This window comes from Tachyglossus aculeatus, chromosome X1, assembly GCF_015852505.1.
Source record: "Tachyglossus aculeatus isolate mTacAcu1 chromosome X1, mTacAcu1.pri, whole genome shotgun sequence".
NCBI lineage: Eukaryota > Metazoa > Chordata > Mammalia > Monotremata > Tachyglossidae > Tachyglossus > Tachyglossus aculeatus.
The window spans coordinates 93,929,544-93,945,987 of NC_052101.1; the positions used below are offsets into that span (position 1 = coordinate 93,929,544).

At 45.9% G+C, this 16,444-nt stretch overlaps 1 protein-coding gene across 1 annotated transcript in view; it reads left to right on the forward strand.

Moving 5' to 3' along the window:
* EEFSEC (eukaryotic elongation factor, selenocysteine-tRNA specific) overlaps positions 1-16,444 on the forward strand; it is a 319,718-nt gene that overhangs the window by 87,479 nt on the left and 215,795 nt on the right. Inside the window, exon 2 of the mRNA XM_038740228.1 lies at positions 6,453-6,660. Within this exon, the coding sequence (XP_038596156.1) occupies positions 6,453-6,660 (208 nt within the window). The remainder of the gene's footprint in view (positions 1-6,452; positions 6,661-16,444) is intronic.

Genomic DNA, 16,444 nt, shown 5'->3' on the forward strand with positions numbered 1-16,444 from the left:
GGAGATTTCTAATAAAAAAAAATGCTGGAGCAGCTTTTAACCCTGTGGAGATAAGGATCCTGCTGTATCGTTCAATATTTCTGTAGTCAATTCCAAGAGATGTAAAGCTCTGATAGACCGAAGAATATAGAGGGTCATTTGTAGCCCTTAATTTTTGCTGCTGTGTTTCCCACCCACTCTCTCACCCATGATCTCCAGCCTCAAAATGATTTTCTACCCAGGGTTCATGGGAATTAGAAAAGCGACACATTCATTTGGGAGAAATGGTACGGATTTTGAAAGAGTGCGGCAGTCGTGTCACTTCCTTGTGCTTCTGATCGAAAGTCTGGTGGAAAAAAATAAGTGGCAGAAGTAACCAGCAATGCTCTGTGGCTGTTCTAAAGTTACCAATGTGTGTGAGTTTGGGGGGGACAGTTTCATTAAGTCATGGAAATCTTTGGTGCAGTTGGGGTCAGTTTGGCATCTCCTGCCTTTTGGGGATAAAGATTTCTGTCACGCCTTAATGAACAGAGAAGTGGCGGGGCCTAATGGGTAGAGCACGGGCCTGGGAATGGAGGGATCTGGGTTCTAATCCCAGCTCTGCCACTTGTCTGTTGTGAGACCTCGGACAAGTCACTTCACTTTTCTGTGCCTCCGTTACCTCATCTGTGCAATGGGGATTAAGACTGCGAGCCCCAGGTGGGATGGGAACTGGGTCCAACCTGATTAGTTTGTATCAACCCCAGCAGTTAGTACAGTGCTGGCACAATAGTAAGTGCTTAACAAAAGCCATTTGAAAAAAATAGAGCTTACACATGTCTTCGTAGAGTTGGAAAATCTACAGGGTACTGAAATTGCTCCTGAGTGCTCAAATGATGTGAACTTCATCTTCTTTGACTGCCAGTCGATCCCAACAGGAATGAGCTGTAAAATACACTACGCACATGCAACATTCCCCTTTAATGCCAAGTGAGAAGGCAAGGGATTTATAATCGCTTTTATGAACCAGCTAGGTCATTTAATTTTTAGACCAAAAAATGGCACTTTTCAGTAAACAAAGGGTAGTCTATTTAAATCAGTCCCCACTTAAAGCCATATGCAAATGATCATCGTGGCATTTGTTAAACGCTTCCTATGTGTTAAGCGCCAGGGTAGTTGCAAGATCATCGGATCGGACACGGTCCCTGTACCACACGAGGCTCACACATGCTCTGGCGAAGCCTGTTTGAACAGGCGTCTCTGCGTAGCACGGCCTTTTGTATTTAAAGATTATGCTGCCAGTCACTTTTTTTGCTGGGTGCGTGTGTGGAACAGAAAAGAAGGGTGTGCAACTGGTGGGCCTTCCCTTCGTCTGCTTGGTGGATTTCTTGTTTTTTCAAAACGACAATTTCATTCAAATTGAACTCCATTTTTACTCGCTCTGTGCCCCTTGACGCAGCATTTCATATCACGTTTCAGCGGGTCCTTGAATGGTCTCTTTTGTCCACTTGACGTCCAGTTCTCTTCCGGAGCTAGGAAAGGGAGGGGGCCCCAACCATGAGCCCTCATGCCAGAAGATCCTTGGGAGACCTAGTCCGGTCTGGCCCAGGGCCAAAAGTCTATCACGGGTATTTATTGAGTGCTCACCAGGTGCAGAGCAAGGTACTGAGCGCTTGGGCAAGGACAGTGTAGTTGAATTCCCTGCCCACAACAAGCTCACAGTCCAGAGGAGGAGGAGAACGTCCCTCAGGAAGGCGGGTTTGGGCACTCCTCTTCCAGCCCCGGTACTCCCCTCTAGACTGGAAGCTTGTTGTGGGCAGGGAACGTGACTACTGACTCTTGTATGTCCTTTCCCAAGTGCTCAGTGCAGTGCTCTGCACACAGTAAGCACTCAGTAAGTGCCATTGTTTTGATTATTTTGCTCTAGGGCCGCCACCGATCTTAGGTTGGGGTTGTTTGACTGTTCAAGCGGTGCATGGGGAGACTTGCATGTCGGCATCTGCGGCAAATATGGCCCGTGGCCCTATTCATTCATTCATTCATTCATTCAATCGTTTTGAGTGCTCACTGTGTGCAGAGCACTGTACTAAGCGCTTGGTAAGTACAATTTGGCAACATATAGAGATGGTCCCTACCCAACAGCGGGTTCACTGGCCAGATTCGGATGAAGGAATGAATCCTGGGATTTTGCTGGGGCTGGATCAGGAATTGGGTTGGGTCAGGCAGACAAAATCTGACCTTGCTTGTCACCTCTTGGGGCAAAATCAGCGATTTCTTTGATAACCTAGAGTGTGCTCTCTGTTTCTCTCTCTCTCTCCCTCTCTCTCTCTCTCTCTCTCTCTCTCCCTCTCCCTCTCCCTCTCCCTCTCCCTCTCCCTCTCCCTCTCCCTCTCCCTCTCCCTCTCCCTCCCTCCCTCATGAAACTCAGCTTCTGTGTAAAAATAGACTGTAGGTAAATCTAAACATGGCGTAGTGAATAGAGCATAGGCCTGGGAGTCAGAAGGTCATGGGTTCTAATCCCAGCTCTGCCACGTATCTGCTCTGTGACCTTGGGCATGTCACTTAACTTCTCTGGGCCTCAGTTACCTCATCTGTCAAATGGGGATTGAGACTGAGCCGCACATGGGACAGGGACTGTGTCCAGCCCGAATTGCTTGTATCCACCCCAGTGCTTAGTACAGTGCCTGGCACAGTAAGCGCTTAACAAATACCATCATAATTATTATTTATTATTAGACCTAATGTAACTGATGATTTATTTATGGTTGTACATATTTATTACTCTGTTTATTTATTTATGTATTTATTTTACTTTTACATTTCTATCCTACTTATTTTATTTTGTTGGTATGTTTGGTTCTGTTCTCTGTCTCCCCCTTTTAGACTGTGAGCCCACTATCGGGTAGGGACTGTCTCTATGTGATGCCAATTTGTACTTCCCAAGCGCTTAGTACAGTGCTCTGCACATAGTAAGCGCTCAATAAATACGATTGATTGATTGATTGATTGATGATCCGCTGAATGGAAGGACAGGGAGAATTTGCTTGTGTTTGTTGAGCTGTCATAGAACTGTGAAGTGAATTTTCAGAGTGGCCAACATCAGGTTTTAACAAATGTCAGTTTGTTAATTACTACTATCAGATGCTCTTTATTTTGGCTTGTAAGATATCTTTGGGTTAATTTTAATTTGCTTGTTTTTAAAATAATGATAGTAATAATGGTAATGATATTTAAACACTTACTGTGTACCAAGCATTGTCTTAAGTCCTGGGGTAGATACAAGATAATCAGGTTGGATGCAGTCCCTGTCCCACATTGGGTTCACATTCTAAGCAGGAGAGATTAGGATTTAATCCCCATTTTACAGATTAGGAAACTGAGGCCCAGATAAGTGAAGTAACTTGCCCAAGGTCACATAGTGGACTAGTGGCAGAGCCAGGATTAGAATTTAAGTCCTGTGACTTGAATTGTATCAAGATCTCTCTGTGTCCCTTGCTGTTGTTTGTGCAGTATGCATAGGATTCACTCCTACACTCAGTATTCCTTCTCTAATGTCAAGAAGATGCTCTCTTGAGAGTTTGTTATTAGCAAAAATGGCCCTTGGCAAACTATCGTTTCATGGGAAAATATGGGGATGCATTCCAGCAGCCCCCCACCCCCCCCCCACTTAATTCCCCATTTGTCTCCATAAATACATGTATCCCCGGTTCTCCGATGTTCTGGTACTCGCCCCATTTCTGCCCTCACGGGTACATGCAGATGTGCAAGCGGCGTTTTTTTCTGACACTTTGTCAGAAGAATGTCCCATAATTCCCCAATAGCGCTCTAGCCAAAATGCATAGTGTAAACATGCATGATGGCAGAACTGAATGTAGTCATGAAAAGGTATGTAAATAAATCAGTGCATAGAGGATTCATTTTGATAAGATAACAGCAGATCTCCACATACACATTTTCAGCTGTCTTTCGGGCTTGGAGATGATGCTATTGACAGAGAGATTGCAACGGTGTGCGAGTATGGCTGATAAGACTAACACGCCAGTGACAATTATGTGCATATGAAGATGGAACCTTTTTGCGCAATTCATTGGTTATTCCCACCACCTGGTGCGGTTTGAATTTCTCCCTGCCGATGTCAGTGATGTCCTGAGGTCTCCGCTCCAAGACAGTCACCCTGTTTCTGAGTGCTGAATAACAACAGACCGATCTGCCTTCTGTCATTGTCTCCATTGTCATGGATTCGTCAGGTCATCTGAAGTTTCACTTCATTGTGTCTTGAAGATGTTTCTCCAATCCACCTAATTATGATTACCCCCTTTTAAACCTCACCAAAGAGCAGCTATTTGGGTATTTTATTGGCACTCGTTCTCCTCCCATTTAACACCCAGAGAAAGCCTGATGTGCTGGGCATTGCCTTTGAAGTTGGTGGTCTGACTGCATTCTAGCACCAGCATGGCTTAGTGGCTAGAGCATGGGCCTGGGAGTCAGAAGGTCATGGGTTCTAATCCCGGCTCTGCCACGAGTCTGCTGTGTGACCTTGGGCAAGTTGCTTCACTTCTCTGGGCCTCAGTTACCTCAGCTGTAAAATGAGGATTGAGACTGTGAGCTCCACGTGGTACCTGTATCACAGCACCTGTATATATGTTTGTACAGATTTATTACTTTATTTTACTTGTACATATTTACTATTCTATTTATTTTGTTAATGATGTGCATTTAGCTTTAATTCTATTTATTCTGATGACTTGACACCTGTCCACACGTTTTGTTTTGTTGTCTGTCTCCCCACTTCTGGACTGTGAGCCCGTTGTTGGGTAGGGACCATCTCTATATGTTACCAACTTGTACTTCCCAAGTGCTTAGTACAGTGCTCTGCACACAGTAAGCACTCAATAAATACGATTGAATGAATGAGTGAATGACAGGGACCATGTCCAACCCGATTTACTTGTATCCACCCCGGCGCTTAATACAGTGCTTGGCATGTAGCGTTTAACAAGTACCATTATTTTCATCATTACTATTACTGTAATGGTGATGATAATGCTATGCGCCACACACTGTACTAAGTGCTGGAGTAGATACAGTACCTCAGATCAGACGCAGTCCCTGTCCCTCACAGGGCTCATAGTCTAAGCGGGGAAAGGAGAGCAGGTATTTGGTCCTCATTTTACAGATGTGGAATTGGGGCATAGAGAAGTTAAGTGATTTGCCCAAGGACCTATAGCAGGAAGAGCCAGGATTAGAATGCAGACCAGCCAATTGCCTTTCCACTAGTTATTTTTCCAGTACGATTTTTCCTGCCTTGCCACTTGAAGTTAGGTTTGTCAGGTAGAGGAGGTTTGTGGAACTGCTCCAGTAACTCACAGCGGCCCGGGTCTACGTCTCATAAGAGACACGCACATGCAGACATATCCAGGAGTGCATCAATGTTTCACCCACAATCCCTGTCACTTTGCTGCTAAAGTACCCAGTGTCACTCAGGCTTTTCAGTGGAGACACATAAATGAATGCATATTGGGTTGACTGGTGGGATGGTCTGGCTGTGACGGTGAAGCAGGGGATTAATCAGCCATGCTCACTGTGGGCGGGGAATGCATTTGTTACACTGTTCTTTTGTACTCTCCCAAGTGCTTAGTACAGTGCTCTGCACCCAGTAAGCGCTCAGTACATACAATTGATTGCTCTAGTGGAGTCTTTCTTTTCCGAGGGATTTGAAAGAGAGGAGAGACATGGGTTAGTGAGGGGACTGTGTCTACCAATTCTGTTTTATCGTACTCTCCCAAGCACTTTATACAGTGCTCTGCACCAAGTAAGTGCTCAATAAATACCACTGATTGAGGAGGAGGGAGGGCTTCCTAGGCGGACTGACAGGCGAAAAAGGCAGGTCAGAAATGGGAAAGTCACCAATGAGGAGCAGTAGGGTGGAGCGGGAGCCCCAGTTGGGAAGGAAAAGAAAAAGGTAAGAGGAAGCCCCCCTTTGGAGAGCTAAATGTTCTCTTTCACGGGTCCCAGGATGGCAAAACAATATGTGATTGGTTCACCCTCCACCCCATTCCTCTCCCAGGTTCTGCTGACCACAACTGCTCATTCCTTTTCTGGCTCATTAAAGGTGATTCTGCTCTCCAGCGTGTATTTTAGAACTTGCCGGAATCATCGACAACTTATTACATGTTTCCAGGCCTTTCCCCCTTTTCTGTCCTTTTCATGTCAGCTGTCAAGGATCCGGATTTTCGGGGAAAACACTCCGGATTCTCTTTTGTTGTCCAGCTTGTCCTGATTTGCAATTTGGAAATCATTTAGTTATCAGAGGGCACTGAGCCCAGCTTAGCGGTACATTTTCAGGAAATGTGGCAATGTGTACATTTTAAGCAAAAAAAAAAAAAATTGCAGTTTGCACTGGGTGACTGTTGAGGGTGGACCTTATCAGACAGTTTCATTCCATCTGTAGAGGATGATTTTTTTAAATTTAACCCTGTGTTCTCTTTCTCTAGGTGCACAGATTATTGACCTGATGATGCTGGTAATTGATGTGACCAAAGGGATGCAGACTCAGTCAGCAGAATGCCTGGTCATTGGGCAAATTGCTTGCAAGAAAATGATTGTGGTCCTGAACAAGATAGATCTGCTGCCAGAGGGAAAGAGGCAGGCAGCTATTGACAAAATGACCAGGAAGATGCAGAAGACGCTGGAAAATACAAAGTGAGTTACTGACTGTGGATTGGTGATGATTATTGCAACGAAAGTAGTCAAAAGAGAAGTCCCGTCCCATTCAATTGGGCGGTTACAGCATGAGCTCCTTGACTCCCCTCTCTCATTCCATCTGTCCCCAAATCCTGTCTTCAGTTCACCCTGTGCAACAGTGCTAAAATCTGCCTTTTCCTCTCCATCCAAACTGCTACGACGCTGATCCAAGCACTTCTCCTATCCCGCCTTGACTAGTACATCAGCCTCCTCGCTGACCCCTCCTGCCTTCTGTGTCTCACCACTCCAGTCGATAGTTCACTCTGCTGCCCAGATCATTTTTCTAAAAAACCGTTCCTTCGGTCTACATCTATCTACTCCTTGAGAACATCCGGCTTTGCCCATTCACCTTCCTGTCAAACAGAAACTCCTCACCATCAGCTTTAGAGCAATCAGTCAACTCACAACCTCCTCCCTTAAGTCGCCGATCTTGTACAACAACCCAACCAGTATGCTTCAATCCTCTAATACAATCTGCTCACTCCACCCGAATCTCGTCTGTCTCGCTGCCAACCCCTTGCCCACGGCCTCCCTCTGGCCAGGAACTCCCCCTCACCCCCCATTCATTTTCGACAGACGATCACTCTCCCCACCTTCAAAGCCTTATTAAGATCACCTCTCCTCCAAGAGGCCTTCCGCTACTAAATCCCCATTTCCTTTACTCTGTCTCCCTTCTATGTCACCTATGCGCTTTGATCTGTATCCTTTAAGCACTTGGTGGATTTTTTTGATGTTGTATGTTAAGCACTCACCACGTGCCAGGCACTGTACTAATATCTGGGGTAGATACAGGATGATCAGGCTGGGCACGGTCCATGTCCTTCATGGGGCTCACAGTTTTAATCCCCATTTTACAGAGGAGATAACTGAGGCACCGAGAAATTGTGTGACCCAAGGTCACACAGCAGACAAGTGGCAGAGCCAGGGATTAGAACCCAGGTCCTCTGACTCCCAGGCCCAAATGCCATCATTATTATTATTATTTCCACTAAGCCACGCTACTTGTCATGATATTCACCCCATCCTCAGCTTCACAGCACTTACACACATATCCATAACTTATTTTATTCCCTGTCACCTTCTCTAGACTGTGAGCTCCTTGCGTACAGGGAGTGTGTCTACCAACTCTGTTATATGGTACTATCCCAAGTGTTCAGTACAGTGCTCTGTGCCCGGGAAGCCCTCAATAAATAGCATTGATTGATTGTGGCCAGGGAGTATGTCACTTCTTTGTTTTGCACTTCCCAAGTGCGTAATACAGTGCAGTGCGTCCAGTCAGAGCACCGTACATACGACTACTACTGCTACTATTCCTACTCTGGCTTGTACTGCTAAAAAATGAGGAGGGGACCAACTGGCAATATGTTATCGCGACCCTGGCTTTCTTTTGGGAATGTTCATTCTAGTACCAAGGCATAATTTGCAATGTGGTCTTGCTTTTGGATTGTTAAAAGCAGCATGGCCTAGTGGAAAGAGCATGATCCTTGGAGTCAGAGGATTCGGGTTCTAATCTCGACTCTGCCACTCATGTGCTGGGTGGCCTTGGGCAAGTTGCTTCACTTTTGTGTGCTTCAGCTTTCTCATCTAAAAGCGGGATTCAATAGCTGACCTCCCTCCTCCTTAGACCGAGCCCCCAGTGTGGACTGTGTCCTACCCAATTTTCTTGGCACAGAGTAAGGCTCAACAAATATCACCGTGATTATTTTTATTATAAAAAAGGTTTTGACACTTGATTAGGGAGCAGAGCGCCCTTACAGTGTAGCGCTGTTCACACCAGAGTGCTGCCGTGTGGATGAATTTGAATTATGTTCAGAGGCATTTACTCTCCTGGCGGGGAGGGTTTCTTTCAGTCATGTTTATTGAGCGCTTACTGTGTGCAAAGCTCTGTACTAGGCGCTTGAGAGAGAACAGTATAGCAGTAAACAGACACATTTCTTGCCCACAATGAGCTCACAGTCCAGAGACGAGCTTGCAGCCTAGAGACGAGTTGGGGGTAAAGATCTATTTATTTTCCAAAGTAAAGCCAAAGGCCCCTTGGAAATTCTTGTCCCCTGTGAAGGTGGGGAATGGTGTGGCTGAACTGCTGGGCTCGGGGATCGATTGCAGGTAGGTAAAGTCCTGAGAGGAATGAAGTCGGTAGGAGGAGATGAGCCTCTGTGAGGTGTCGGGGCTACCAAAGCAAAGAGGAGGACCTGGAACAGCCCGGTGACATAAGCTACTTCAAGAATTACTCGTTCTGATATTGTGGGGATAGTGTCCTTGTCCGGCTACACAATGTCGGAAAATCTTATTGTTTTATCAATTTCTCCGTTCGTCTTGATCGATACGAAAGAGCGGTCACTGAGATAGAGCGAAGCTTCCTTTTGGATATGCAGCGCAGAGACAATATCCTGCAGCTTTCACTTCTCCTTCGAGCCTGTCTGTGGAGGGCAAACAAGTATAAAGTGTTTTTGTTTCCCCTGCCATAAAGATTGATATACCTTCCTGATTATTATTATTTTTTTTTTCCCAGAGCAGACACCTGCAGCTCTGTCTGAGACTTCTTAAGTTTGTTAAATTAAAGCCCCATCTCTGTGAAGGCACCAAATGTGTCATAAAAGATTTCATAGTTCTGCCTTTTGTTAGCAAAATTAATCAATCAGATAAAATCGACACATTTAGATAAGTGTTGCATAAGAATTCAGACTTTGTTATTCCCAGCGGAAGTGGATATGAGACTGTAAAAGTGGAGATAAAAAATTATATCTTCTTTTTAGTGAATTATTTGATCTTGCTGCAGTTTTATTTACTTGTCAGAGGGTAGAATAGGTCTTTTCTTCTGCTGCTTTAAAGTCACTATCATTTTTGGTTTCATATATTCTAAATGGAGACTTTGGAGACAGGAATGGATGTGTTCACTGTACAGAAGTGGAACTATTAGAAATGAACAGTTGAGCTAATTAGATGAATGAATTCAGTTTTTAGCAGAATTTTCTACAAATCTCTGTTCATTTTTATTTTTTACTCTGAGATGATACCTTCTAATTTGGGGGTCAGAGATCAAATTTCTTGACAGAAACCTAGGTGATAATGAGGTTTTGAATGATTTTCTAAGAGCCTTTTCAGACTGTGGGCTCCACAAGGGACAAGGGACTGTGTTTAATTCCCTCCCAGCACTTAGCACAGTGCTCCACCCACAGCATGCACTTAATTAATACTATTACTACTATCTTGAATGTCTAGACATTCCAGAAGCTCCTTGCTTTTAGTCACCCTGAAATCAATCAGTGAATCAATCAGTGGTATTTACTGAGTGCTTACTATGTGCAGAGCACTGTACTAAGCGCTTGGTAGAGTATAATATAACAGAATTGGTAATAATAATGATGGCATTTATTAAGCGCTAGCACTGTTCTAAGCACTGGGGAGGTTACAAGGTGATTAGGTTGTCCCGGGGGAGCTCACAGTCTTCATCCCCATTTTACAGGTGAGGTAACTGAGGCCCAGAGAAGTTAAGTGACTTGCCCAGAGTCACACAGCAGACAATTGGCGGAACCGGGATTTGAACCCCTGACCTCTGACTCCAAATCCCTGGCACTTTCCACTAAGCCACGCTGCTACATGGTAGACATGTTCCCTGCCCATGACAAACTAATGATGGAACTAAAGATGAGGGGAAAAAAAAATCCTACCAACTTCCACTTTCTCCATGTCTTCTGTCAGTAGTGCTCTTTATATTTTTTAATTTTTTTAATGATATTTGTTAAGTGCTTACTACGTGCCAGGCACTGTTCTAAGCCCTGGGGTACATATAAAATGCTCAGGTTGGACATAGTCCATGTCCCACATGGGGCTCACAGTCTTAACCCCCATTTTACAGATGAGGTAACTGAGTCACAGAGAAGTTGTTACTTAGTCAAGGTCACACAGCAGACAAGTGGGGGATCCAGGATTAGAATCCAGGACTTTCTGACTCCCAGGCCCGTGCTCTATCCATTAGGCCATGCTGTTTCTCTTTTGGGATTAGACTGGTGAAGTTAAAGGCTTATAGGCAGATCTTCCATTTTTCCTTCATGCCATGAGGAAATTTATTCAGTTCTTCCCCATCTCAGTAATCCTCCCTCCCATCTTAATTTTTATGGCCTTCAGCTGTTTGGGGCCCATTATCACAGTGAAAGTGAAAAGCAGACAACTGGCTGTTAAAAACCTTAAAATGAAGATGTCATTGACCTCGTCCTTTTCCCTTATTCTTCTTCAGGATGGAATCATTGTGTGTTCCTTACCTTAGTCAGTCCCGTTCATTTTGTCTTATGTGAAGGCAGGGTTCATTTTCATCAGAAGTGGTTGAACTTTAGCCTCCTCTCTGGTATCCCTGTCACCAACCCTCCTCCTTCCCAAGGTCACCTTCTAACCATCCCTTGCTCTTAACTCTCCTCCTTCTGACCGCTCCCTCATGCTGCTTCCCCAGCCTACAGTTTTCTTCCCCCCTCCCTCTCCTCCATATTGAAGCCCTTCTAAAATACCACTCCTCCAAGAAGCCTTCCCCGATTAATTCACAACACCCGAGTCTTGCTCACTCTCCCACCTGCCAATTTCCCCACTAGGGGATTCTAGAAAACAAGAGAAAGCTAGAAGAAAGATAGTGTAGATAGCAAATTTTAAAATAGCAGTCTCAATTCAGTCAGTCAGTAGTATTTATTTAAATTCTGCTATGTGTGTGTGGAACAACGTACTAAGTGCTTGGGAGAATTAGACCGTAAGCTCGTTGTGGGCTGGAAAGGTGTCTTCCAAATCTGTTATAATCTTATATTGTATTCTCCCAAGCGCTGAGTTCAGTGCTCTGCGCACAGTACACATTCAATAAATATGACTGATTGGGAGTTAGTAGATATGATCCCTGTCATCCAAGAGCTTACAATCTCGAATCTAAAATAGATGGCAGGCAGGGAAAAGCGATAGAGAATAGAGATATGTACATAAACAAATTCTGTTGTATTGTGCTCTCCCAAGCGCTTAGTATAGTGCTCTGCACATAGTGCTCAATGCCATTAATTGATGAGTAATAATAATAATAATGATGGCTTTTATTAAGCACTTACTATGTGCAAAGCACTGTTCTAAGCGCTGGGGAGGTTACAAGTTCATCAGGTTGTCCCACGGGGGGCTCACAGTCTTAATCCCCATTTTACAGATGAGGTAACTGAGGCACAGAGAAGTTAAGAGAGAACTGAGGCACAGAGAAGCAGCGTGGCTCAGTGGAAAGAGCCCGGGCTTTGGAGTCAGAGGTCGTGGGTTCGAATCCCGGCTCCGCCACAAGTCTGCTGTGTGACCTTGGGCAAGTCACTTCACTTCTCTGAGCCTCAGTTCCCTCATCCGTAAAAATGGGGACTAAGACTGTGAGCCCCACGTGGGACAACTTGATCACATTGTATCCCCCCAGCGCTTAGAACAGTGCTTTGCACATAGTAAGCGCTTAACAAATGCCAATTATTATTATTATTATTATTAAGTGATTTGCCCAAAGTCACACAGCTGACAACTGGCGGAGCTGGGATTTGAACCCATGACCTCTGACTCCAAAGCCTGTGCTCTTTCCACTGAGCCACGCTGCTTCTCCAAGTGCAGAAGGAATGAATTTGAGTACCCAAGTGCTTAAGTGATGCGGAAGCGTTGAAGTATCGGTTGTGGGGCCATAGGGTGGAGGGATGAGAGATTAATCAGAGAAGGCCTTCTGGTAGTGATGTGGTTTCAGAAGGGCTTTGAAAATGGGGGAGAGCCGATGGAGTGCTTTAAAGCTAACGGTAAGGAGTTTCTGCTTGATGCAGAGAGGACTGGGCAACCATTGGAGGTTACTGAAGAGTGGGGAAACCTGTTTAGAATGATATTTTTGAAAAATGATCTGGGCAGTAGAGGGAAGTATAGACTGGAGAGTGGAGAGACTGAAGGCAGGAAATTGCGCAAGGAGGCTGATTCAGTAAGGTGGACTATGGCAAATACCTGGACCAGGGTGGTGGCAGTTTGGGTGGAGATGGAGGTGGGTTCCGGAAATGACATAGAGGGAGAATCACCAAGTTTGAGCAACAGATTGCAAAGGCGGGAGGGAAAGAGAAAGAGAGAGGAGTCGAGACGGGGAGGACGGTTGTGTTGTCACTCCTGTTGGGAAGGAGACGTGGAAGAGTGGATTTGGAAGGGGAGATGAGGAGTTCAGTTTTGGGTTAGTTGAGCTAGAGGTGTTGGCAGGACGACTACGTAGGGCACTGGAGGCAGGAAGAGATACGAGATTGCAAGAAGAGGAGAAAGATCGACCCAACATTTCCTCCCTGGGTTTTGGCTCTCCACACCTCCAAAACCTGGAAGCGGAGCAGGATCCAGAAGCTGAGTTCAGAGGGAGGGGTAAAAAACCGCCCTTCTTTTTCCCACAAGCCTTCCTCTTTTCCTGCCAGAAGCCAAAATGCCGTGGCGTCCAGACCCACGCTGGAAGTGCAGTGAGGCCTGCTTTCCCCTGGGAGCTCCATTGCCGGCCCGTCATGTTCAGGACGCCTCCAGCTGGTACCGGGACCCGGGATCCCGTTTAGAGGAGCAAGGCACCTGGTTCAACATTAATTCCCGTTTTATTACACTACATTGCCCAAAAGTATTTGGATAAAAATAATTGAATTTCCGAAAGCTTTATGGTTAATCGCTGGAATTCTCAACGCACATTTCTATCCTCCTCTGTCCCTCCAGGCCTCAGGCTTATGGCACATAAACAGAGCAAATACCTTGTATACTGGATTAGTGCTTGATAACTTCGTGATCTCAAGACCTCTCTTTATCGACAAGGGGGAGGAGCGCATACTCCCATTTTTCTCCTCTCTCTCCTTCCGTTCTTCCTTCCCTTGCTTTTCCCATTCTTTACTCGTTCCACTTTCTCACTCCTTTTCACGTATTTGGCCCTTCTCCTTCCGGAGATGAAAATCGCCACGTTTAAGGAAACAAGCAAAATGACATTTTGGCCCGCCCCTCGTGTACAGTAATTGATGGCTTTATAGGACCGAGCACTTACTTGGAATCTTCCCCCTTCTGTTTGTGTCATCTGGTTGCCCCGACCTTTTGGAGCCGAGTGGGGGTTGCATGGATTTTTGTTTTTTCATCAGCCCGCGGAGCCTGTTTTCGTTGCTGGCTTTAAAACGCCGGCTCTTGTTTACTTCCTTTCTTAGCATGCCGTTGGAAATGGCAATTTCCCCCTTTGAGGAAAATCTATTGCAATGCGATCTAGAGAGCTGGAAATCTGGATTCCGAGGTTCTATCCACAATCTACCCCGGAGGCAAGGACGGGGGATTGAGAGGCCTGCGGCACCCAGCAAGATTTCCTTTCACGTGTGGCACGGGGAGCATACTATCACCACCTAGCAATGGGTGTCAGACAATCATTTGTATTTATTGAGTGCTTACTGTGTGCAGAGCACTGTGCTAAGCACGTGGGGGAGAACAATATAGCAATATAACATTCCCTCCCCACAACAAGCTGACAGTCTATAGTGGGAGACAGACATTAATATAAATGAAGCAGCATGGCTCAGTGGAAAGAGCACGGGCTTTGGAGTCAGAGGTCATGGGTTCGAATCCCGGCTCCACCACATGTCTGCTGTGTGACCTTGGGCAAGTCACTTAACTTCTCTGAGCCTCAGTTACCTCATCTGTAAAATGGGGATTAAGACTGTGAGCCCCACGTGGGACAACTTGATCACCTTGTAACCTCCCCAGTGCTTAGAACAGTGCTTTGCACATAGTAAGCGCTTAATAAATGTCATTATTATTATTATCATAAATAAATTACAGATATGTACCTAAGTGCTGTGGGGCTGGGAGAGGGGAGTGAATAAAGGGAGCAAGTCAGGGTGTTGCAGAAGGGAGTTGAAGGGAGTTGTCAACTGCCTTGAGATTCTTGAACTGTGGAAATGCAGGGGAAGATGACGTTCTCCATCCCCAAATTATTGCAACTTCCACGGTGGGGCTCTAGCCCTGCCTGGCTTTTCTACACCACTCAGGAGACTTGACTGGCTTGATTCTCTAGACTGTAAGCCCGTTGTGGACAGGGAACATGTCTGCCAACTCTGTACTCTTCCAAGCGCTTGGTACGGTGCTCTTCACATAGTAAGTGCTCAATAGACAGCAGTGAAGCAGAGAAACAGCGTGGCTCAGTGGAAAGAGCACAGGCTTTGGAGTCAGAGGTCATGAGTTTAAATCCCAGCTCCATCAATTGTCAGCTGTGTGACTTTGGGCAAGTCACACTGCTTCTCTGTCTTTAGAAGGTAGGAGGCAGGACATGATTCACGCTCTTATCCTGGCAGCTGCCATCAGAAAAGTGGCTCCTAAGCAGGGATGAATGTAAAAATTGCCTCAGGCTGAAACGGGGGGGTGGCGGTGTGTGTGGAAGGGTCCTTGGGCCAAGGCATCCATTCATTGTTGTATTTATTGAGCGCTTAATGTGTGCAAAGTACCACAGACACATTCCCTGCCCAAAACGAGTATTACCCCACACTATGCATGGTGGGAAGAGAGGCAAGGACCAGGTTTTAAGGCATTTGAAACCACGGAGGCAGCGAGAGTTGGTCCGGTGAGGACCAGGGGAATCCCACAGGTCCCTAGGCAGGAGTTTGCATCCGGCCAGCTGTGTCAGAGCCCCCGGGTGTGTAAGCTCATTATGGGCAGGGAATTTGGCTGTTTATTGTTATATGGTACTCTCCAAGCGCTTAGTACAGTGCTCTGCACACAGTAAGTGCTCAGTAAATACCATTGATTGATGGGCCTGTAATCCCCGTCATCCTCCCTCATGTCTGTTGGGAATAGTGTTGTCTCATTCCTATGGTATCTGTTGAGCGCTCACTATGTGCCAGACACTGTTCTAAGCACTAGCATAGATATGAGCTAATCAGGTTGGACACAGTCCCTGTCTCACATAGGGCTTGCATTCTTAATCTCCATTTTATCAATGAGGTGGTCGCAGGAATGGGCAGCGCTGCCAATAACCGACTGGCCGCCTGGCACAGGGGCAGTTGAAGGCTCATCCCTCTGTGTCAGAGCCAGGCCCTCTCCTCGGCACACATGCCAGGGAGTACTCGCTCCACCGTGGAGTCTCAGGAGCAGGCAGCTCAGTGCCAAGTAAAGAAGGCAGGCTCCCACCTCAAAATGATTCAAACGGGAACATTGGCATTTTTTGCTTTACTCGCACCCTGTTTCCAGACCTCCCTGGCTTCCCTTCAAAATCGCCTCTGTTTTCCCTCTAGTCGTCCCACCCATCACTCGTGGCAGCATTCTACTTGGATGAGTCTCTTCCATTTAGGACGATCTTCTCAATGTCTCATTGGGTAAATTATTTTTAAGAGATTCGGGCTTCCCGACTGATGGGTTACCCAAAGCGGTCTCCATTAAGAGCGTCCTTTTCACTTTTAAGTTTCCACAGGGCAGGGTTTTTTTTAATCTGCACAATTACAGCGATACCGGTACTAGCCCATCACTCTGTGTAGAGACACTTAATAATGAATTAATTATGGTACTTGTTAGGTAAGCGCTTAGTACAGTGCCCTGCACACAGTAAGCACGCAATAAATACGATTGAATGAAGTTAGTGCATATTTCGGGCCAAGCACCGAACCGAGCATTGGCCTAGATACAAGATGACCACATCAGGCTAACAGACTAAGCAGGAGGGAGTAGGATTTAATCCCCGTTTTACAAATGAGGCAAATGAGGCCCAGAGAAGTTACGTGACTTGCCCAAG